The sequence below is a fragment of the Trichechus manatus genome, unplaced genomic scaffold (assembly GCF_000243295.1).
Source record: "Trichechus manatus latirostris isolate Lorelei unplaced genomic scaffold, TriManLat1.0 scaffold00070, whole genome shotgun sequence".
Classification (NCBI taxonomy): Eukaryota; Metazoa; Chordata; class Mammalia; order Sirenia; family Trichechidae; genus Trichechus; species Trichechus manatus.
This window is the reverse complement of record NW_004444006.1, coordinates 9,315,711-9,339,753: the sequence shown is the minus strand read 5'-3', so window position 1 is coordinate 9,339,753 and position 24,043 is coordinate 9,315,711. Positions and strand designations below refer to the sequence as shown.

Genomic DNA, 24,043 nt, shown 5'->3' with positions numbered 1-24,043 from the left:
AACCACTAAGACCAAAGATGAAGAAATTGAAGATTTTTACCAACTTCTGCAGTCTGAAATTGATAGAACATGGCAATCAGCGTGCATTGATAATTACCGGTGATTGGAATGTGAAAGTTGGAAACAAGAAGGACTGGTAGTTGGAAAATATGGCCTTGGTGATAGAAACGATGCTGGAGATCACTTGATAGAATTTTGCAAGACCAATGACTTCTTCATTGCAAATACCTTTTTTCACCAACATAAACGATGACTATACACGTGAACCTCAGCAGATGGAATACCCAGGAATCAAATCGACTAAATCTGTGGAAAGAGATGATGGAAAAGCTCAATATCATCAGTCAGAACAAAGCCAGGGGCCGACTGCAGAACAGACCATCAATTGCTCATATGAAAGTTCAGGTTGAAACTGAGGAAAATTAGAGCAAGTCGACGAGAGCCAAAGTACAACCTTGAGTATATTCCACCTGAATTTAGAAACCATCTCAAGCATAGATTTGACGCACTGAACACTAATGACCAAAGAACAGACGAGTTGTGGGATGACATCAAAGACATCATACATGAAGAAAGCAAAAGGTCATTAAAAAGACAAGAAAGAAAGAAAAGACCAAAATGGATGTCAGAAGAGACTCTGAAACTTGCTCTTAAACACAGAGTAGCTAAAGCAAAAGGAGGAAATGATGAAGTAAGAGAGTTGAAAAGAAGATTTCAAAGGGCGGCTCGAGAAGACGAAGTAAAGTATTATAATGACATGGGCAAAGACCTGGAGATGGAAAACCAAAAGGGAAAGAACCCTTGATGACACCTAACAACAACAACATTTTCTTGAGGATTTTTGCATCTATACTCGTGAGGGATGTTGGTCTGTAGTTTTCTTTTTTTGTGTTGTCATCAAGGCAATACTAGCATTATAAAATGAGTTGAGAAGTGTTCACGCTTCTATTTTCCAGAAGAGATTGTGTAGAAATAGTGTTAACTCTTCTTTAAAAATTTGGTAGAACTCTCCAGTGAAATCATCTGGGCCAGGAGATTTCTTTTTAGGTGGTTTTTAATTTCTAGTTTGATGCCATTGTAGTCAGAGAACACACTCTGTTTAATTTTAATTCTTTTAAATTTGTCAGTTTGTTTTCTGGCCCAGGATATGGTCTATCTTGGTATATGGCCTGCGGGTGCATGAAAAGAATGTGTATTCTGCTGTTGCTTGGTGGAGTGTTCTCTAAATGTCAGTTAGATCCTGCTGGTTGATAGTATTGTTGAGTATTGCTGATTTTCTGTCTAGTTGTTCTATCAATTGCTGAGAGGGGGGTGCTGAAGTCTCCAACCCTAATTGTGGGTCTGTTTCTTCTTTCAGCTCTATCAGTTTTTGCTTCATAGACAGTGAAGCTCTTTTATTTGGATTTGGTGCATACACATTCAGGATTGCTATGTCTTCTTCATAGATTGTCCCTTTTACTATTATGTAGTGTCCTGCTCTGCCCACGGTAATTTTCCTTGCTCTGAAGTATACTTCATCTGATATCAATATAGCCACTCCTGCTTTACTTTGATTGATGTTTGCTTGATATATCTTTATCCATCCTTTTACTTTCAGTCTGCCTGTATGATCATATTTGAAATGAGTTTCTTGTAGACAGCATATAATTGGGCCATAATTTTTAGCCACTGTGCCAATCTTTGTCTTTTAATTGGTGTATTTAGACCATTTACATTCAATGTAGTTTTGATATGTTATGGTTTAAGTCTGCCACTTGATTTTTTGTTTTCTCTTTGTTCCCTCTTCTCCCTTTTTTACTGGGGGTGACTTGAACCTTTGTTTGAATTTGATTTATTTATAGTGCTTTTGACTGTCATAGCTTTGTACAGCCTTTTTAGTGGTTGCTCTGGGTATACATTGTACGTATGTAATTTATCACAGCCCTCTGGTGTTAACATTTTACCAGTTCAAGTGAAGTGTAGAAACGTTATCTCCCTTTAAGTCCCTTTCCTCTCTCCCATTTAAAATAAAATTGTCTTAAATATTTCCTCTGCATATGTTTAGAACCACACCAGGCAGTATTATAATTTTTGTTTCAACTACCAAAACCTAATTTAGAAATCTAAAGAGAAGGAAAGTCCATTGTATTTATCCACATTTTTACTCTTTCCATTGTTCTTTCTTCCTTCCTAATGTTCCAAAATTCCTTCTTTTATGATTTCCTTTCCATCTCAAGAACTTCCTTTACTACTCTTATAGGTAGGTCTGCTGGCAACAAATTCTGTTAGTTTTTCTTCCTCTGAGAATATCTTTATTCCCCTCTTCATTCCTGAAGGATATTTTCTCTGGATTGACAATTTTTTCTTTCAGCACTTGAAAAATGTTGTGCCACTTCCTTCTAGCCTCCATGGTTTATAGTGAGAAATCCACTGTCATTTGAATTATCTTTCCTTTGTAGGTAAGGCTTTGTTTCTTTTTTGCTACTTTGCAGATTTTTTTTTTTTCTTTCTCTTCAGTTTTCAGGAGTTTGATTATGATGGGCCTTGATGGATTTTTTGGGGTTTGTCCTGTTTGGGGTTCACTCAACTTCTGGAATCTATAGATTCATATCTTTATATCTTTTGCCAAATTTGGGATATTTTTAGCCATTATTTCTCCTTCTACATAAACATAGCTCTTTTATTATATTCCCACAGGTCCCTGAGGTTCCTTTTTTTCTCAGTCTATTTTCTGTCTCTTGTTCAGACTGGATAATTTCTATTGTTCTCTCTTCCAGTTTAGTGATTATTCCTCTGCCCCCTCCATTCTATTGTTGAGCCCATTCATTGAGTTTTTTTGTTTTGTTTTGTTTTTTAATTTCAGTTACTATATTTGCCAGTTCTAAAATTTCCATTTGGTTCTTCTTTTATTGCTTTTGATTCCCTTCTGAGACTTTCTATTTATTTACTGAGACTTTCTTTTGTTTGTTTCAAGGATGTATGTAATTGCTTATTGAAGTATTCTTACGTTGGCTGCTTTAAAATCCTTGCCAGATAATTCCAACATCTGTGTCATTACTATGTTGGCATCTGTTGATTATCCTTTTTCATTCGAGTTGAGATTTTTCTAGTTCTTAGTATGATGAGTGATTTTCTATTGTATCATGTATACTTGAGGTATTATTTTATGAAACTCTGGATCTTATTTAAATCTTCTATTTTAACAGGACTCCTTTGACACAATGGGGGAGGATAGTGTCACTTCATTACCTCCAGGTGGGGGCCAAAGTCTAGGTTCCCCAGTTTGCCTTCACTGACTCTCTGGGGCATCTCATTACTGCTGGGTGGGGGTGGAAGTTCAGGTTCCCCACTAGACCTCCACTGATGCCACCTTGGCCAAGAATGGGAGTGGTGCCTTCTTACTGCTCCCTAAGTGGCCTCTACTGACACAGTGGTAGGTGGGCCTCCTTATCATTGGGCAGGGATGAAGGTCTTGGCTATCCATTCTGTCTTTTCTAATACCATCCTGGCAGAGTGGAAGAAATGCCTTGTTACAGCCGGCAAATTTTTTATTTTAATGTTTCATTTATTCAACAAATATGAATCTGGTGTTAATATGTGCCAGGTACTATGCTAGGCACTGATGACATAGAGGTAAACAGGACAGATAAAGGCCTTGCCCGTCATGAAGCTAGTGGGACAGATAGACAATAAGCAAATAAATATTTAAAGTTGGTTACTGATAAATTGGAGGTGTTGCTATTTTAGATGGGGTGGTCTGTAAAGGCCTCTCAGAGGTGATAACATTTGGGAATAGAGCTTAATGAAGTGAGTAAAGGAGATTTGCAAAAAGCGGGGTAAAAGATGAGACAGGAATGGGTTCAGTGTGTTTAATGAATATATTTTAATGTGTATTAGAAATATAACGATCCTCTCAAACTCTTTGATTTCACATATATTATTGTGTTGTTGTTATTAGGTGCCGTTGAGTCAATTTTGACTCATAGTGACCCCATGTGAAAGATTAGAACTGCCCCATAGGGTTTCCTAGGCTGTAATCTTTATGGGAGCAGACCTGCCAGGTCTTTCTCCTGTGGAACTGCTAGTGGACTTGAACCACCAACCTTTGGGTTAGCAGCCAAGTGCTTAGCCGTTGTGCCACCAGGGCTCCTTGCTGTTATTGTTTAGGATAAAGCTAAGTTAAAAAAAAAGTGAGTCAGTATAAAAAAGTTTCCACGTAAGTGTTACGTGAATGTGGCAAAAATTTTGCCAGTGTGAGAAGGACTGAAGTTTGGGGAGCAAATCTGTCTCTAATCTGTAAATAATCTTATTACCAAAACCAAACCCGTCAAGTCGAGTCAATTCTGATTCACAGCGACCCTATAGGACAGAGTAGAACTGCCCCCATAGGGTTTCCAAGGCTGTAATCTTTACGGAAGCAGATTGCCACATCTTTCTCCCACGAAGCGGCTGGTGTGTTCCGGCCACTGACCTTTCGGTTAGCAGCTGAGTGCTTAACCACTGTGCCACCAGGAGATTGGATTGTGTTCCCCAAAAATATCTGTTGAAGTCCTAACCCCTGTACCTGTAAATTGATCCTGTTTGAAAATAGGGCTTTCTTTTGTTATGTTAATGAGGTCCTAAACCTAATCCCTTCTAAATGGTGTCTTATAAAGGGGAATACAGACATGAGTCGGGGGTGGGGGGATGGGGCACCATGTGACAACGGAGGCAGATGTAGCCATAAGCAGCAAAAGAATGCCAAGGATTGCCGGTAGTCACCAGAAACTAGGAGAGAGGTCCACAGAAAGAATCAACACAGCCAAAACCCTTGTTTGGACTTTTAGCCTCCAGAACTGTGAGACAATAAATTTCTGTTCTCTAAAGTCCTAGGAAACTAAGATACCCCATTTAACAGACGAGGGAACTGAGGCTTAATTAGCTTGTACAAGGTTACACAGCAGGTAAATGAGGGAACTGGGAGTTCCACATGAGGAGTCGAGGATCATACCCAAAGTTTAAGGAGCCTTGGTGGTGTAGTGGTTAAGTGCTTGGCTGCTGAACAAAAGGTTGGTGGTTCGAACCTCCAGCTGCTCCACAGGAGAAAGATGTGGCAGTCTGCTTCTATAAAGATGGGGCAGTTCTACTCTGTCCTGTAGGGTCACTATGAGTTGGAATTAACTCAATGGATTTGGTTTGTTTTTTGTTTGACCCAAAGTTTAAAAGAGCAAATGTGAAATTTTCCTCTGCCTGGTGAAGCTGCTGATTGTTGTATAGAACAAACCAAGAACTTTTGAAGAGCAGCTGGAGGCTTCTAATTGTGTTTAATTAAGCAGTTTTTCTGTTTGCCCAAAGTATATGCCTGAACCAATTGTGTTGCTTATTCCCCTCCAGCCTTTAGCTCTAACATAATTGAGGGACAAAGGGAAGTTTGGAAATTACTAGAGAAAATAAGGTAAATCACTCAGGGTTCTGGAATGCCTGACTGTTGACAACTTTCTCAGTCTACCTGGAGGCCCTTTAACCAACTGAGATTCAGGTGCTGTCCTTAGCACAGCAGCCAAATCCAGCAGTGTTGAGAATCGTTTTATGCCGGAGTAAGCAGGCCCAGCCTCCCGGGCCTTGCTGCTGAGGAGCAGCCTCTACAGGCTTCTTCACAACAAAGTTCCAGAGGAAACTCTGCAGACATCTCTTCCCATGGACTCCTCTGCTTTACTTGATCAGGGATATCCCCCGGCCACAGTCAGACCCCTAAGGAGCTCTCTGTCTTTGGAGAAAGGAAAGCATCTTTATAGGCTCCTGGCTTGCCCACATCCTTCTGCCTCTTCGCAGCTCCAAGCGTATTATGGAGGGAGATTTCATAATTGAGATAGAATTTCAAGTCTATTGTGACATGCAAATTAAGCCTGCTTGCCCCTTAGCAGCAATGCAGCTGAAGTGCCTAGAGAGGGGCCATAAAATGAAAACATCAAAGTGATTAAATGTGCCCAAGGAGCATAACTGAGTGCATGAATAAGAGAAAATAAAACAAATTGATTTTTTCCAGTGCCAGAAAAACAGGATAATTGAGAACAAAACAATAGACTTTGAAGTAAACAAAGTGAGGAATGCACCATAGTGACATAGAAACAGCCAGTTGTGGGAGAGACTTATTGTGTTTCTGTTATCATTTTTAATTTCATTAGCTAATAAATACAAATCAATTGGAAAATCAGTCAACCAGAGAGGAGGCAGTCCCAAGCCAAGATTTGTATTCACATCTCTAAAACAGGCTGAGGCAGTGATCCTTAATCTACTTTCATAGGCGCGCATATCCCCCGTGAGCTGGGAAACAAGTTCTGGGAGGCCTCTCTGCTTTGGAGGTGGTGATGTTCTGCTCTGCCAGTCACTTTCCACATATAGGTTTACAGATTCAACTTTCAAAAGGGTTGCTTTTATACCCCGCCAATATTTCCCACAGATAGAATTGCCTGAGTACAAGCATCTCAGTTTAAGAAGAGGACATTTTCGTGTCACTGACCAGCGCCTATGGTCTTATATTGGGCCAGTCTGAATTCATTTGGTGGTGGTGGTAGTAGTCATGGCAGCAGCAACAGCAGAAGCAGCTGCCCCTCTCTTCCAATACTCCTGAGCATCTGTGGCTCACTGCTTCCCTTTTTCCTCCCCACAACACTCATACACGCAAAATAACACTGAAGTCTAATCTAAAACCAGGAGGGCAAGCCTGTCACCTTCCCCCAGGCTTCCAGCCTGGTGGCCATGATGCTGGGGTGGGTTAGGGAGGGGAACTAGGCCAAGGGAGACTTCACATGCTAACTGTGGCAATAGAGCGCTGGGGGAAACTCAGCCATGCTGACCAGGTGCTGGAAGGTCACAGAGCAAACATGAGACCACTGCACAGCTATTTTTATGGCTCCTCCAAGGAAAGAATCCCTCGGCCCTACTCCTCAGCTGTTCACAGCCGGGCTCAGTGGCCCTTTGCTTCAGGATCCACAGTGGTGGCTGATGTGACTTGAATTTCAGTCTTTCCTTTCACAAGCCCTTGAGCTACTCTGGCAGCTGTTGGCACTTCCAGATGTTCATAGCACACCCTGCCTGCAGGGCTCAGCGGTTAGTGGCCATGCCTTTGGCTCCAATAAAGGTCTTTGGTACCACTGGGAATGTAAACCAGGATGTGCAGGAGTTGGCAGTGCTGAGACTGGCACTACCTGCTGGCTTAATCAGGATGGCATGGTAAATAACTTATGCCTGCCAGGCAATTTGTCCTGGAGGATTTCTTTTCCAGGAAGCACTTGGTAGTTAAAGGGAGTCTCTCTGATCTTCTGGTTACATTCAAGTCCCAACCATGAAACGCCTTGAGGTAAACAAGGAATGTTAGCATTTACCTCCTTACTGCAAGAGAGCAAAGAGTTTGTCTCCAGTTCAGGCCTAAAATCCCAACTTCCATTTCCCACTGGTGTTTGGGTGGAGCAGAATGGAGCAAATGGCTTTCACAACTCTAAAGCATTATACAGATGTAAGGCGGTATTATTCTTCCTGCCGCTGCTATTCCCATTATCCTGGATTTCCCAGCCCAGAATTTTTGCCTGAAAAAGAAATATGGACAAGACACATCAACCAAAGAATCTGGGAGCCCCCCAAAAGGCTGGGAGACCATTGCCCAACCCAGCAGATAGACAACTCCTGCGGCCCAGCTCCACAGGCTGTCTGACAGGCAAGCAGCCCACTCCTGTGATGTCACTGCTACATTTACTTGTGCCTGTCCCTCCACATGAAGCCAGCAGATTTATGCACAAGAGGGGAGAAAAAATGAATCATAGGCTATTTTAGAAATTGCTTTGATTCCGTTTGAGACTGCAGTATTTCCTTGCAAGCTAAGACGAGAGCATCAGAGTAATATCCTTTAAGTGCTGATATCCTGTAAATGACAGAAGCCTGGTGGAATTAATCCACAGCCTCAGGTTCTAATTCAGGTCAGAAGCAGACAAGTGGTAATTGGTAGTTATACTTAATTGTCATTGAAAGGCTCTCTGATGACAGGAGGGATCTACATTCCAAGGCGAGCAATACAGTTGACAATTAAGAGCTAAAAATTAAATCAGCCATCCATATCAGCACATGCCCAAGGCTTCATAGAAATCCTTTGTACTGCCATTGTTCCCAGGTAGAAACTGAGACCCTCAAATGATGAGGCAGCAGCTGGACAATTTGCTGTAGCCCTAGATCAGACTAGATAAAGCCTCCTCCCTGCCTTAAAATCTTTCAGAGGCTCTCCGCGGCCTTCTAGGCCCTTTCTGATTTGGTCTCTGGCCACCTCTCCAGCCTCATTGACCCCCTCCCTGATCCTCTTCCTGAGCTCTGGCCACCAAAACTTTGTAATTGCCTGTATGCATCCTACGCTGTTACTGCTGCCTGGAACTTTCTTTCCCTGTTTGCCCTTCAAGATGCCACCTCCTCTCTGAAGCCTTTCATACCCTTTCTGTTTCTTCCCTCGGCACTCTATATACATACTGGTACTTTATAACCACTTTGCTATGCACATACAGGAGCCCTGGTGGCGCAGTGGTTAAGAGCTCGGCTGCTAACCAAAAGGTCAGCAGTTTGAATCCACCAGCTGCTCCTTGGAAATCCTATGGGCAGTTCTACTCTGTCCTATGGTCGCCATGAGTCGGAATCGACTTGACGACAATGGGTTAGATTTTGGTTGCTATGCACCACAATGTGTTTGTCTTCATATATGTCTCCCTCACTAAACTGAGAGCTCTTTGAGGGCAAGATCTGTGTCTTAAGTGGATATAACAACATTCCTGGAAGGGGTACTCATATGACTGAAGTCTTGAATACACTTTTCTACAGTCCTATGTTCCCGTTCCTCTATGGCGCCACTCAGACTCCAAGGGTCCTGGAATTACCCCAACATTCCTCCAAACTCCTATGATGCTGACTGACTTCAACTTTCATTTGCCACTTGGCCTAATATTATTCTCTCTTTGTGAGCATGTTTGCTTACCTCAACCACATTTATAAGGTCCTTAAGGGCAATGACCAAGTTTTAAGCTTCAATGGATTAAATGAGAAAGTGCTTTATGATCTGCCCTGTAGCTCTACAGATGTTCATTCCTTCGATGAATATTTATTGAGCATCTGTTATATGCCAGGCACTGTTGAAGGTGCGAGCAATATAGCACTGAGAAGGACAGACAAGGTCCCTGCCCTCATAGAGCTTGTGAGGGAAGACAGACAGCAAGCAAATAAACAAGCACACGAGATGTTTCCAGTGTGCTAGGTGCATTGAAGAAAATAAAACAGGATGATGTAACAGAGAATGAGTGACGGTGGGGGGGTGGCTACTTAGATTGGGTGGTCATAAAGCCTCTCTGAGGTGATTTCTGAATTGAGACCAGAATGATGAGAAGAATCAGAAATGAGAACATCTGAGGACAGAGCATTACAGGCAGAAGGAATAGCAGGTGCAAAGAAGAAGGCTGTAAAAGGGAAAAATGATTTGTGTGTTTAAGCAACACAGAGAAGACCCGTGTAGCTAGAATAGAGTGAGCAAAAAGGGTAGTGGTAGGAGACAGGAGGCGCGGAACCAGATCCTGCAAGGCTTTGTAGGTAAATAGTTTGGATTTTATTCTAGGTGTGATTGGAATCCATTAGAAGGTTCTGAACATAGGAGTAATGTGACTTAAGTTTTAACAAAATATTCTGGGTGTTATATAGAGAATAGGTTATAGATGACAAGGATGGAATCAGGGAGACCAGTTTTGAGGCTATTGGAGTTGTCCAAGCAAGGGGTGATGGTAGTCTGGAGTAAATTCAGAGCAGTGGAGGGTGGAGGAAGTGGATGGATTTAGAATATATTTTGGAGGTAAAATTGACAGGACTTGCTACTGGATTGAAATGGGGGTGGAAAACGAAAGAGGAAATAAGGATGACCCCTAGTCAATGTCATGAAAAAAATTATGAGGGAACTGTTCTATATCTGTACTGTCCAGTGCAGTCACCACTAGCCACATGTGGCTATCTAAATTTAAATTCAATAAAATTAAAAATTCAGTTCCTTACTTAGACTGATCACATTTCAAGTGTTCAACAGCCACATGATATAGAACATTTCCGTCATATCAGAGAGTTCTATTGAGCAATGCTGCTCTACATTAAAAAAGACGAAAGAGACTGCCCATCAGTACCTAGCAGAGTACCTGACACAAAATAGACACTCTGTAAATGTTTATTGAATAAACTGATGAACAAATGAATCAGCCAACCAATGAATCAATAGAACCCAAGCCTCCTGAGTCCCAATTCAGTACTTCCTTGTATATCAAAGGTAGGGTGACCATATACTTTATTATATTTGAGAGTTAAATGGGGTGCCATTAATAATCACACTATGCCTTAGGTGTAACCCAGGACTATCCTTGAGATAATCAGAAATCACAAACTGGGGACCCATGAGCCATATCTTGCTCCCCAAATTTTTTTATTTGGCCACACATATTGAGGTCCTACACAATATTCTTTAAAATTTTAAATCACTTGTCCACTTTTAACACTGGGATTTTTGCATAAAAATGTGAATTTCTGACTTCTCTTGAAAAATGGGAAGATCTGGTCACACCAGGTCCACATTTCTGCACAATAGTGAATAACTGGAGCTAAGTAGAAGCTGCCCCCTTTATTAGCATGTACTTTCCTGTTTGCCACAGACCCCACCACTCCCTTTTGTATGTCTTACTCTTTCCATTTATCACCCCATTTACAGTTTTTGTTTTGTTTTCTTTTATACACAGTAAAGAGGAAAGGAAACTATTTCTTATACTCATGTCATGATTCAAAGTGGGAAAATGAAAAAAAGATCAAGAGGGTCTCAGATGTCTTATCCCCAGTCTGCTTTATTCATGACACGTTCTTGGTCCCTAAAGGCATTTAAATTTGCCCCTCTATTCTGTACTCTGTGCCTCCTCAGGCTCTAGACCCTGCTGGCCTTAAGAATTTTCTCATGCTGCCTCTAACTGCTGGAAAAGCTAGACGTGAAAAGAAAACAATGGGCTTTTTTTAAAGCTAAAAATTTTATTGTTACCCAAACTCAACATTGCTCATCATCAGCTTTTGGTGGAAATTATTTCTGTTGTCTTTGTTAATTGCCTCCAAATGTAACTGGGGAGTGAGACAGCGCAGCAAAGAAGACAACATTCATCTTTCTGTGAACATGTGCTGTTCTAACACTTTAGACATGGAATTTTGTTCATGTGTGCATTAATTAATTGATTGATTGATTCGTTCATTGAGCTCTGGCCATACTCTAACCGATGTAAGGGCCCTAGCTTCAGCATCAAAATCCCATATAGATTTTCCTCAGACGAGGCAACAGTACAAACAGAGGTGTGGAGGGAGATAGGAAAGTACTGATGGGTTATGTTTAAGCTACGGAGCCGGACTTCATTGATAGACAGTTGGGGGCTACTGAAGTATTTTTGGAGCCCAGGGAAGGATGTGATCAGAGATAGCAGTAGTGTGTGGGATAGCTCCAGAGGCAGGAGCACCAGTTAAGAGGCTATTCTGAGCGACCTGAGTAATGAGAGATGTGACTACTTGGAAACAGTAGAACAGACAGGAAGTAACAGATTTGAGAGACCTCTTGGGGTTAAGCTTGGCAACTCATAAGATGTGGGAGCTTGAACTAAGAGATGAAGAATCAAAGAATAGCCAGAGATTTTGAGCTGAGGTGATTACAACACCAAAAACACTATCTATAAAAGAAAAAGTTGATAAATTGGACCTCATCAAAACTAAAAACCTTTGCTTTGCAAAAGACCCTGTTAAGACTCCTGCATTGTTGGTGAGAATGTAAAATAGTACAACTGCTGTGGAAAACAGTTTGGTGGGTCCTCAAAAAGTTAAATATAGAATTACCATATGACCCAGCAATTCCACTCCTAAGTATATACCCCAAAGGCTTGGAAGCAGGGACGCAAATAGATATTTGTACACCAATGTTTATTGCAGAGTTATTCACAATAGCTAAAAGGTGGAAACAACCCAAGTGTCCATCAACAAATGAATAGATAAACAAAATGTGACATATACATACAATGGAGTAGTACTTAACCTTAAAGAGAAATGAAGTCCTGATACAAGCCACAACATGAATGAACCTTAAAAACATGCTGAGTGTAATAAATCAATCACAAAAGGACAAATATTATATGACCCCACTTATGTGAAATATCTAGACTAGGCAAATGCATAGAGACGAAAGTTTATTAGTCATTACTGGAGGTGGGTGAGAAAGGAGTCCCTGGGTGATACAAATGGTTAAGTGCTTGACTACTAGCTGAAAGGTTTGTGGCTCAAACCCACCCAGAGGTGCCTTGAAAGACAGGCCTGGCAATCTGCTTCCGAAAGATCACAGCCTTGGAAACTCACGGATTGAATTGTGTCCCCCTAAAAAAATGTGTGTCAACTTGGCTAGTCCATGATTCCCAGTATTGTGTGATTGTCCACCATTTTGTCATCTGATGTGATTTTCCCATTGGTTGTAAATCCTACCTCTATGATGTTAATAAGGTGGGATTAGTGGCAGTTATGTTAATGAAGCAGAACTCAATCTACAGGATTAGGTAGTGTTTTAAGTCAATCTCTTTTGAGATATAAGAGAGAAGTGAGCAGAGAGACAGGGGGACCTGATACCACCAAGAAAGCAGTGCCAGGAGCAGAGCTTGTCCTTTGGACTTGGGGTCCCTGCTCTGAGAAGCTACTTAGCCAGGGGAAGATTGATGACAAGGACTTTCCCCTAGAGCTGACAGAGAGAGAGAGAGCCTTCCCCTAGAGCTGGAGCCCTGAAATCAGACTTCTAGCCTCCTAGACTGTGAGAGAATAAATTTTTCTTTGTTAAAGCCATCCACTTGTGGTATTTCTGTTATAGCAGCACTAGATAACTAAGACAGAAACCCTATGGAGCAGTTCCACTCTGCACACATGGGTTGCTATGAGTTGGAATTGACTGGAAGGCAAACAACAAGAGGAGAGTGGAAGGGAGAAATGGAGAATTTTGCTTACTGGGTTTTGAGTTTCTGTTAAGGGTGATGAAAAAATTTGGAAACGGATAGTGGTGATAGCTGCAAAACATGGTGAAAATAATCAATGTCACTATACACATAAAAAAGTTGAAATGTTAAGAATGAAAAGTTACAAACTGAGGGTAAATATTTGCAAATCACATATCTAACAACAGACTTGTATCTAGAATATATAAAGAATTCTGTATTGCAGTATTTTTCGCAATAGCAAAAAGGTGGAAACAACTGAAATGTCCATCAACAGATGAATGGATAAACAAAATGTGGTACATACATACAATGGAATATTACTCAGCCATAAAGAGAAATGAAGTCCTGATACATGCTACAACAAGGATGAACCTTGAAAACATTATGCTGAGTGAAATAAGTCAGTAACAAAAGGACAAATATTGTATTATTCCACTTATATGAAATAAACAAATATATAGAAACCAAAAATTATTAGTGGTTACCAGGGTGGGAGGGAGAGGAAAAAGGGGAGATTTTGCTTAGGAGGCATTGAGTTTATGTTAATAATGGTGGGATAATTTGGAAAAGGATAGAGACAAAGGTTACACAACATGAAGAATGTAGTCAATGTCACTGAATTGTACATGTGGAAATTGCTGAATTGGTGATGGTTTTGATGTATATATTTTCACTACAATTAAAAAAAAAACTCTCCAAACTCAACAGTTAAAAAAAAAATCCAATTACAAAATAGGCAAAAGACATGAAGAGGCTATACAGAGGGAAATAAGCACATGACAAGAGGTTCAATATCATTAGCCATTAGGAAAATGCAAATTAAGACCACAACGAGAAGTTGTGTGATAGATATATTTACAAGAATGACCAAAAAAAAAAAAAAAACCCCACACACACAGTAGCTGCTGAGGCTGCTTATGTACAACCAAACATCTCATGGGATTCGGTTCCTTGGTTTGGAAGTTTAAGATATGGTTTCATGGGACATCCCAGTTAAGTGGCCTGATAATGTGTTTAGTGCTTCTGTTCTACCTCCTAGTTCATTGAGTAGTGCCCGGGGTCTTAAAAGCTTGCAAGTGGCCATCCAAGACACAACCAAAACCCAATGACATCGAGTCAATTCTGACTCATAGTGACCCTATAGGACACAGTAGAACTCCCCATAGGGTTTTCAAGGCTGTAATCTTTACAGAAGCAGACTTTACATCTTCCTCCCATGAAGTGCTGATGAGTTTGAACTGCCAACCTTTCGGTTAGCAGCCAAGCGCTTTAACCACTGTGCAACCAGGGCTCCTTCAAGGCACAACAGTTGGTCTCTATTTGCCCAGAGCTACAGAGGAAGAAGGAGAGTCAGGAATAGGAGGAGGAAATGGAATGTGTGGCTAATTGCTTCCATGAACAACTCCCTGCTTTACCTTGAGACCAGAAGAACTGGATGGTGCCCAGCTACCATAACTGAACATTTTGATGAAAGATTCTATAGAAGAATCCTGATCAAAAGGGGAAAAATGTAGAACAGAATTTAAAATTCTTGTAGACTCTAGACTTTCTGGAGCCATGGAGGCTAGATGAACCTCTGAAACTATTGCCCTGAGATAATCTTTAAACCTTAAACCAAAAATATCCCCTAAAGTCTTCTTAAAACAAAGCAGTAGCTTAACTAGTAAAAAAAAAAAAAGAAGTCTGCCTTCAACAGTGTGCTCTTTTAAGATCTATCTATATGGGATCAAACTGACAACAATAACTCAGAAAATTAGATAGGAGACTTAGGAGGCAGTGAGTTTATGTTAATGGGGGAGGAACAACTCAGAAAATGAGGGTGAGAATGGTGGCACAACTTAAAGAATGTAATCAATGTCACTGAATTGTAAACACAGAAACTGTTCAACTGGTGTATGTCCTGCTGTGTATATTCTCAACAAAAAAAATTTTAAAAGGTATAAAAAATAAAAATAAAAAAGCAACTGAAAAAAAAAAAAAGACCACAATGAGGGATCACTACAATTCTATCTGAATGGTCAAAATAAAAAAAAATAGTGAAAACACCAGATGCTGGCAAGGATGCAGAGAAAGGGTATCACTCTTTCACTGCTGATGTGAAATGTGAAATGGTGCAGCCACTCTGGAAACAGGCAGTTTCTTTTTTTTTCCTACTGCTTTTTATTGTGTTGAGAAAACACCAAAACATACACCAATTCAACAATTTCTACATGTATAATTCAGTGACATTGATTACATTCTTCAAGTTGTACAACCATCCTCACTATCCTTTTCCAAATCATTCCACCATCATTAGCATAAACTCACTGCACCCTACACAAAAATCTCCCTCTTCACTCTCCCTCCCACCATTGGTAACCACTAATAATTTTTGGTTTCTATATATTCACTTCTTTCATGTAAGTGAGATCATACAGTAGTTACCCTTTTGTGATTGACTTATTTTGCTCAGCATAATGTTTTCAAGGTTCATCTATGCTGTGGCATGCACCAAGACTTCATTTATCTTTATGCCTGAATAATATTCCATTTTATGTATGTATCACATTTTGTTTATCCATTCATCTATTAATGGACATTTTGGTTGTTTCCACCTTTTGGCTATGTGAAAAGTGCTGCAGTGAACATTGAAGTACAGATTTCTGTTTGAGTTCCTGCTTTCACTTCTTCTGGGTATATACCTAGGGTTGGAATTGCTGGGTCATATGGTAGTTCTATGTTCACCTTTTTGAGGAACCACCAAACAGTTTTCTACAATGGCTGCACCATCTTACATTCCCACCAGCAATGGATGAGGGTTCCTGTTTCTCCACAACCTCATCAACACCTATTGTTTCCGGGGTTTTTTTGGTCATTGCCATTCTAATATGGATGAGATGGTATCTCACTGTGGTTTTGATTTGTATCTCCCTAATGGCTCATGGGAAACCGTGGTGGTGTACTGGTTAAGTGCTATGGCTGCTAACCAAAAGGTCAGCAGTTCAAGTCTACCAGGCACTCCTTGGAAACCCTATAGGGCAGTTCTACTCTGCCCTATAGGGTCGCTATGAGTTGGAATTGACTTGACGGCAACAGGTTTGGTTTTTTGGTTTAATGGGTAATGAAGGAGCCCTGCTCATGCAGTGGTTAAGAGCTCAGCTGCTAACAGAAAAGTCAGCAGTTCAAATCCACCAGCTGCTCCGCGGGAGAAAGATATGGCAGTAGGCTTCCATAAGTTCTACTCTGTCCTATAGGGTCGCTATGAGTCGGAATCAACTCGAGGGCACACAAGGACAACAACAATGGCTAATGATGTTGATCATATTTTCAACTGCTTTTTGAACATTTGAATATCCTCTTTGATGAAATAAATGTCTGTTAAAGTCCTTTGCCCATTTTTTGATTGGGTGGTTTGTCTTTTTGTTGTTAAGTGGTAGAAGTTTTGTATATATATTTTTTATATTAGGCCCTTATTGGACATATGGTTCCCCAAAATTTTCTCCTGATCTATATATTTTCTTTTACTTTTTTGATAAGGTTTTTTCATGCATAGAAGTATTTAATTTTTATGAGGTCCCATTTATCTATTTTGTTTTTTGCTGCTTTGCTTTTTTTGTCATATCTGATAGCTCATTGCTAAAAATTAAGTCCCATAGCTTCACCCCTACGTTTTCTTCTAAGAATTTTATAGTTTTCACATTTAGGTCCTTGATACATTTTGAATTGATTTTTGTGTATGGTGTGAGACATAGAGCCTGATTCATTCTTCTGCATGTGGAAATCCAATTTTCCCAGCACCATTTATTGAAGAGACTCTTTGCCCTTGAATGGATTTAGCATCCTTGTAAAAACTCAGTTGACCATAGATGTATGGATTTATTTCTGGACTCTCAAATCTATTCCATTGGTCTGTATGTTTATTATTATACCAGTATCAGGCTATTTTAATTACTGTGGCTTTATAGTATGTTTTGAAATCAGGAAATGTGAGTTCTCCTACTTTATTCTTCTTCTTCAAGATTGCTTTAGCTATTCAGGGTCCCTTGCCCTTCCATATAAATTTGAGGATTGGCTTTTCTATTTCTGCAAAGAAGGCTGTTGGAATTTTGATGGGCATTGCACAGGCAGTTTCTTATAAAACTAAACATACAAGTACCTTATGACCCAATAATCCCACTCCTGAATATTTCCCCTAGAGAACTGAAGACATACATCCACACAAAAACCTGTACATAACTGTTCATAGCAGCATTATTCACTCTAGCCAAAAAGGGGAAACAACCCAAATGTTCTTCAGTTTGTGAATGGTTAAACAAACTGTGCTACATCCATACCATGGAATACACTACTCAGCAGTAAGAAGTAACAAACTTGATAAAGGCAACAACTTGGATGGATCTTAAGGACAGTATCCTGAGTGAAAAAAAAAAAAAGGAATCTCAAAAAGTTACATACTGTATGATTCCGTTTATATAATATTCTCAAAATGATAAAATTATAGAGATGGAGAACAGATAATGGTTGTCAGGGTTTGGAGATGGTGGACGTGGGGAAAAGAGTGGATGTGACTATAAAGGATTAGCACGAGGGAGATCTTTGTGGTCATGGAACAGTTCTGTATCTTGATTGTGATGTTGGTTACACGAATCCACACGTGTGATAAAATTGCATAGAACTATGTACAAACACAAGGAGCCCTAGTGATGCACTGGTTAAGCTATCGGCTGCTAACCGAAGGGTCAGCGGTTCAAACCCACCAGCCTCTCCACGGGAGAGAGATGTGGCAATCTGCTTCCATGAAGATTTACAGCCTTGGAACTACCACTGACTGCTCTGACAGGGATCACAATCGGGGGTCCCAGACAGAGTTGGAGAAAAATGTAGAACAAAATTCTAACTCACAAAAAAAGACCAGACTTACTGGCCTGACAGAGACTGGAGAAAGCCTGAGAGTATGGCCCCTGGACACCCTTTTAGCTAAGTAATGAAGTCACGCCCGAGGTTCACCCTTCAGCTAAGTATTAGACAGGCCCATAACACAAAATGAGACTAATGGGGCACAACAGCCCAGGACAAGGGCTAGAAGGCAGGAGGGGACAGGAAAGCTGGTAGTAGGGAACAAGAGAAAATGCTAGGAGGATTGTGCCCTGATAAGGAGGGAAGAAAGGTTGGGGGATGGGAGAGTTGGTGCAGTCTGTAAAGTGCGAACTCTGAAAAATGTTGCCTTAATTTTTGTGTGGATGTGGCTTAAAATAGCCATTTATTTATTTCATGATTTTGTGGATTGGCAATTGGGCTGGGCTCAGCTGGGCAGTTCTTCTGCTAGTTTTGACTGGATTCATCCAGCATCTGCAGTTAGCTGGTGGTCAGTGGCTTCACTCACATGTCTGGTGGTTGGCTGGTGGTTGCTGGGATGACAGGGATAACTGAGCCATATGTTTCTCATCATGCAGCAGGCTAGCCTAGGCTTGTTCATATAATAGAACCACAGAGTTCCCAAGAGCAACAAGAAAACAAGCTCCAAAATGGAAGTACTTTTTTTTTTTTTAACAGCTTTATTGAGGTATAATTCACATATGTTACCTGAATTTCAGTTTTGTTTTCTCTCCTGTTTGCAGGGAATCTGAAGCATGTGGTCTAGTTGACAGAAAGAGATCAGGTTTCCAGAACTGAGGAGCAGTGCCTGTAATGAAGACGGCATGTTTATGTGAGCAGTTTGTGGAATTTGTGACTGCAGGGAAAATTTGGAAGAAATTACTTCCTGAAGATTTCCAAGGGGCACCAAGTGGCAGCTGACCTCCTGGGGCAGGCATGCACCCCAGAGGCCTCAACTAGGCCGAGGGGAAGAGGGAGATTTCCAACATTTAAAGTGTTTATTAAACACACACACACAAATGCAGTTTTTAATCTTTGAAATTTATTTTTAAGCAAGTTAGGGAGGGGTGTATTTTTATTTTCTTAAAGGAGGCAAATGAGAAGCTGAAGGAGAACATGGAGCTTTGGTCACCAGTTGGGTGGAGGAAGCAGTTGTCATAGCTGAGAGGCAGGGTTTGGGCCTCAGAACCATCCAAGCAGAGCCCTGGGAGAGGGGAGTTGGTCAGCAGACTGGGAGATGGGCAGTAGTCCACCTCTGTTGTTTTAAAGGGTTATGTATCTATTTTGTTTTTTAATAAAATGTTTGAAAACTTACCTCTTTGTCCCAGTGTCCTCATTTTAAACCGCAGCTGACACACACAGCTTTGAACTTTTCCTCTTGCTGAAGTACCAAGAATAACTCTGATGTTTCTACACTCTGCTCTGCCCAGCCTGGGAGACAAACTCTGAGTGCTGGGACTCACTAGGGAACAAGTGTGTCTCCAGCTCAAGTCCTGGGAACAGAGTGCCAACCTTTGTCCAGCACTGCGGCCCTTCAGTGGGGAGGAAGTTGCATGGGAATATATGTTTCACAGCCATGGAGAGAATCTTGCTGGTGCCCCGGGAAGGAGCTGTCCCAAGCCAGGGAGGGGTTTAGGGATGGGAAGGACAGGTGGCATGTCAGAGCTTAGAGGGACATTTTGATAGATGGAGAGGATACTTCTCCATCAAGTGTAGACAATCAGTATACATGATAAAAATGGGAAGCAATTGTGATGTATTAAACACTAGTTGCCATTGATCCCGTGTGTGTCACAGCACAACTGTGCTCCATAGAGTTTTCAATGGCTGATTTTTTTAAAGTAGACCACCAGGCCTTCTTCTGAAGTGTCTCTGGGTGGACTTGAACCTCCAACCTGTTGGTTAGCAGCCTAGTGCATAACCGTTTGCACTTTAGGAGAGATGGCAAGATGGAAAAATGGGGATGAGGGATAACGAGAGGGATGGGGAAGAAGAAGGGATAGCCAAAAGTCATGATTTTGTAATTCAGTTCACCAAATACTCATGAAGTTCCTTCGACTGCTGGGACCTAGATGAGAGGTAAGAACACAGCCCTATCCTGGCCATCTAGGAGCTCACAGACAAGGGAAGGGAGGAGGAAAAGAACCAGATCACATGTTTTGAATTCTGTTAGCAACATGAACCCAGAGCTGTGGGAGTGCTGAGGAGGGAGCAACTCACCCCACTGGGGCAGGCATCCTGGAGATTTTTCAAAGAGAATGTTTGAGTTGAGTCTTGTAGGGTGAGTTGTATTTCTCCAGGCCTCAGAGTTGGAGCCCTGGTGGCGCAGTGGTTAAGAGCTCGGCTGCTACCCAAAAGGTTGGAAGTTCAAGTCCACCAGCTGCTCCTTGGAAACCTTATGGGGCAGTTGTACTGTCCTATAAGGTCACTATGAGTTGGACTAGATGGAAATGGGTTTGTTTTTTTTTTCTGGAGCTGGGGAAGGGCATTCCTCAGAAGGAGTAGAAAAAGACTTGAACATGTCCCGGGATGGGAACAGCAAAGCTTTTATTAAACAACATCAGGGTGCCTGGTTGGCTAGGAATACTAGTCACTTCAAATGTGCACCAAAAAGAAGGGGGATTAAAAAAAAAAAAAAAAGGAGAATGGAGGGGCTGAACGGGGCAGTTCAGGGTTGGGGGAGGCCAGAGAAGCTGCCAAACTGGAGTTTTTTTAATCCCCAGTGTGCAAGAGACCATGCACCAAGGTTTTTGGTCTCAAAGACTTGGCTTAGCCCTGTTCGGGCTTCCCTAACCCAATGTTCTTTAGGAGACCTATTCCCAAAGCAGTCACTCAAACTCCAGTGAAGACCTCAGCCCAGAGGGGCAGCCACCCGCTAAAGAGTGGTAAATACTGGTGCTCTATTTTCCTTTCAGATGGGAATGGACCTGGGCAAAGATGTGGCTTCCAGTGGAGTAAAGTGACAGAAGGAGCCAGGATGCCAGGGGAGCCCTTTTCCACTGAGCAGCTAGTGCCACCTTCTTCTCTCCATGGCTGACACTGCCTGTCTGAGCCCCAGTTCTTGCCTCAGCTCTGGTCCAAGAAGTACCAGAGCAAGCTGTTAAACCCACCCACTGCTGGGCCTCCTAGAGGCTGGGCCTGTCTCTGAAAGAGGATACAACCTCAATGGCCTTCAGGATTCCTTTTCATTTGATTCTTGTTGAAAATGTTAGGCTAAAAAAAAAATCCATAAATCTAGGAATAATTTTGAATTTAAAAAAATTAAAATTGAAATACTTTAATTGTGGGCACAGCATCCACAGAACAAATAAGACAGAGTAAGAGTTGTTCTGCTCAGTATAAGTGCATAAAGGAAAAAAGACTAAAAGGAAATACACCAAAATACTAACTAATGTGGGCTTTTGTGGCGGAGAAACGCATAAGGATGGTTTATTTTTTTCCTTTGTACTTTTCAATATTTTCCAAATTTTCTCTAGTGAGCACGTTTTACTTCTATAATTGGAAAAATAAACTTTTTCAAATAAAATTGATGGGGGGGAGGGTGGAGAGAAAGAGGGGCGTTCCAGATCAAAGTAGATTCAAGATACTCACTGAGAAAGAGTTTGCGCTCAGGCCCTGGAGCCATTCTAACTGCTCAAGAGGTCTCAGAGCTGACCTGGAAAATAGGCGAGGTTGAGGTCTCTTGATTTCCAATGCGTTGGATCAGCTCTACGGAGATGGGGTTTTTTTGTGGGGGGGAGGGGACAAGAGAGTGTCTTTTTGGATATGCTAGTTTGAGAACAGGGTAAATCTGTGCCCAAGTGAACCTGCCCTCCCTTCAGGAAACAGCTGCCCCCTCCCATGTACCAGCAAGGACCAGCCATAATACCCATAATAATAATGGTAATGCGAGCATTGGAATTTGTCCTATTTTACAAATCACTTTCGCTTATGTCACTATCCACCCTGCTGGGTGGATATTATCATGCCTACTTTACACATTAGGAAACTCAGGCTACAAACTAAGAAGTAACTTGCCCAAGAGCACCCAATTGTAAGTGGCAGAGGCAAGAAGCAAATCCAGCTGGAACTGAAAATTCCTTCACTTTTTCCACTATCCCACATTAGTGCCACTAGAATATTTTTAAACTGTGACTTTGGAGTAAACAACTTTCTTATCACTTCCAAAGTCCAAGCTGGACCAAGCCACATGCTGCTTTGGGGCCTCCACCACACAATGACAACATTGATTAGTTGTGTATTCTTCAGCAAGTTACTTAATCTTTCTGGGTCTCGGTTTCCTTACACATAAAATAGGGTGAGTAATTCTTGTACTTCATGAGTTATTGTGAGTGTTTAATGAGTTATTAAAGATGGAAGCACTTTGAAGAGTCTAAAGCATTGTGTACATGAGGCTCTGCCGGGAAAATGGGCTGGGAAAAGCCTACTTCTGAGGAAAACCCAGTACTCCTAGGAGACCTGCAGGCCTCTGCTGTCTCCAAGACACTCAGAGGGCCAGAGAGACCAAGAGAGAAGTTTAGACTGTATCTACAACTCAAGGGTTAAGAAAATAACCATTAAAAAGGAATATACATAGCTATGCCTATATTTGCATAAAACATCTTTGGGAAGATACACGACAAACTGGGACACCTTGGTTGCCTACAGGTAAGGGAATCAGGTGGCAGATGGCAGGACAGTGAGGGAGACTTACACTATGTATCTTTTTGATTTTTGAACCGTGTGAATGTATTACCTAGTCCCAAAAAAGTAAGTAAATATAATTAAATTTTTTTTAAGCTAACAGAAAAAGCCCAAGCCAGTTTACCTTTGGGAAGAGTGGATCTGCCTCTGCTACATTCATTTATGAGCTGTCACAGAGAGAGCAGTGTATTTCCAGTTCTATATTTAAAATACTCTTTCTAAGGCAGAAAGACTTCTTTATAAGAAACTCAAATATTGTCATTCAACAAAAAAAGAAAAAAGAAAGAAGAGAAGGAGGACAAAGAAGGGAAGAAAACAACCATCCTGACCAAGCGTATTTTGACATCTCTAAGCCCGTACACAGAAAGCTCCTGCAGCTCCTTCTCCTCTAACATTCACCAAGGGTAGATCCGCCAAACCTGCTACTCAGTGCTGGGCCCAAAGTTGGCCAGTAGTGCCTTGCCATGCAACATATGCATTTCAACATCAGACTGTCTGCATTCAGTCCCATCCCTGCCGCTCATTAGCTGTGTGACCTTGGCCAAATAACTTGCCCTCTCTGACTCTTAGTTTCTTCATCTATCAAATGGGAATAATGCCCGTACCCACCTCATGGGTTGTTTGTAAAGGGTCAAAGAGATAATGAAGACAAGCACTTAGAAGAGTACATTTTAGCTATCAGCATTAGACACTGCTCCTTCTCTGAACACTCCAAGGTGAGAATTCAGTCAGTTTCACTGTTATATCCCCAGTGCCTGGTAATATATACCAGTAGTGTTCAATATGTTGTTGTTGTTAGTTGCCATTGAGTCAGTTCCGACTCATGGCAACCCCATGCGTATAGAGTAAAACTGCTCCATAGGGTTTTCAAAGCTGTAACCTTTTAGAAGCAGATTGCCAAGCCTATCTTCTGAGGCACCTCTGGGTGGGTTCAAACTGCCACCCTTTCAGCTAGTAGTCAAGTGATTAAACATTTGTGCCACCCAGGGAGCCTAGTGCTCAATATATATGTATGGAATGGTGGAATTATGTAATGAGACAAAGCAATGCCTTATATTCTGGGTATTCTGGGACCCAGAGAAGGGACAAGCAATCTAGGCTGGGGTAATCAGAAAGACTTCAATGAGGCAATGACACTAAAGTTCAATCTTGGGCCAGAAGTGACAGTAAGGAAAGAGGGGACATTCCAGGCAAAGAGACTAGCATGAATAAAGGTAAGAAGGCATATTAAATCTGTGGGAAGCTACAAGCAGTTCAGTGTTCTTGCAACACAGAATATTAGACAGTATTCAAGCAAAACACTTTAAAAAGATGTTTTTGAGACAATAGGGAAAATTTGGACACGGACTAGGTAATGTTAACAAATTATCGATACAGCAAAATGGTGGAGTAGATGCTGAGTGAAATAAGTCAATCACAAAAGGACAAATATTGTATGAGACCTCTATTGTAAAAACCAATGAAAAAGTTCACATGCAAAATGTAACAATTCT

General features: G+C 41.3%; 1 protein-coding gene across 1 annotated transcript in view; it reads left to right on the top strand.

Annotated features, from left to right (window-relative positions):
- Window positions 1–19,178, top strand: part of HDAC8 (histone deacetylase 8) — a 331,772-nt gene extending 312,594 nt beyond the window's left edge. Inside the window, exon 11 of the mRNA XM_004380149.2 lies at window positions 18,611–19,178. Coding sequence (XP_004380206.1) covers window positions 18,611–18,633 — 23 coding nt within the window. The 3' untranslated portion in view covers window positions 18,634–19,178. The remainder of the gene's footprint in view (window positions 1–18,610) is intronic.
- The last annotated feature ends 4,865 nt before the right edge of the window (window positions 19,179–24,043 follow it).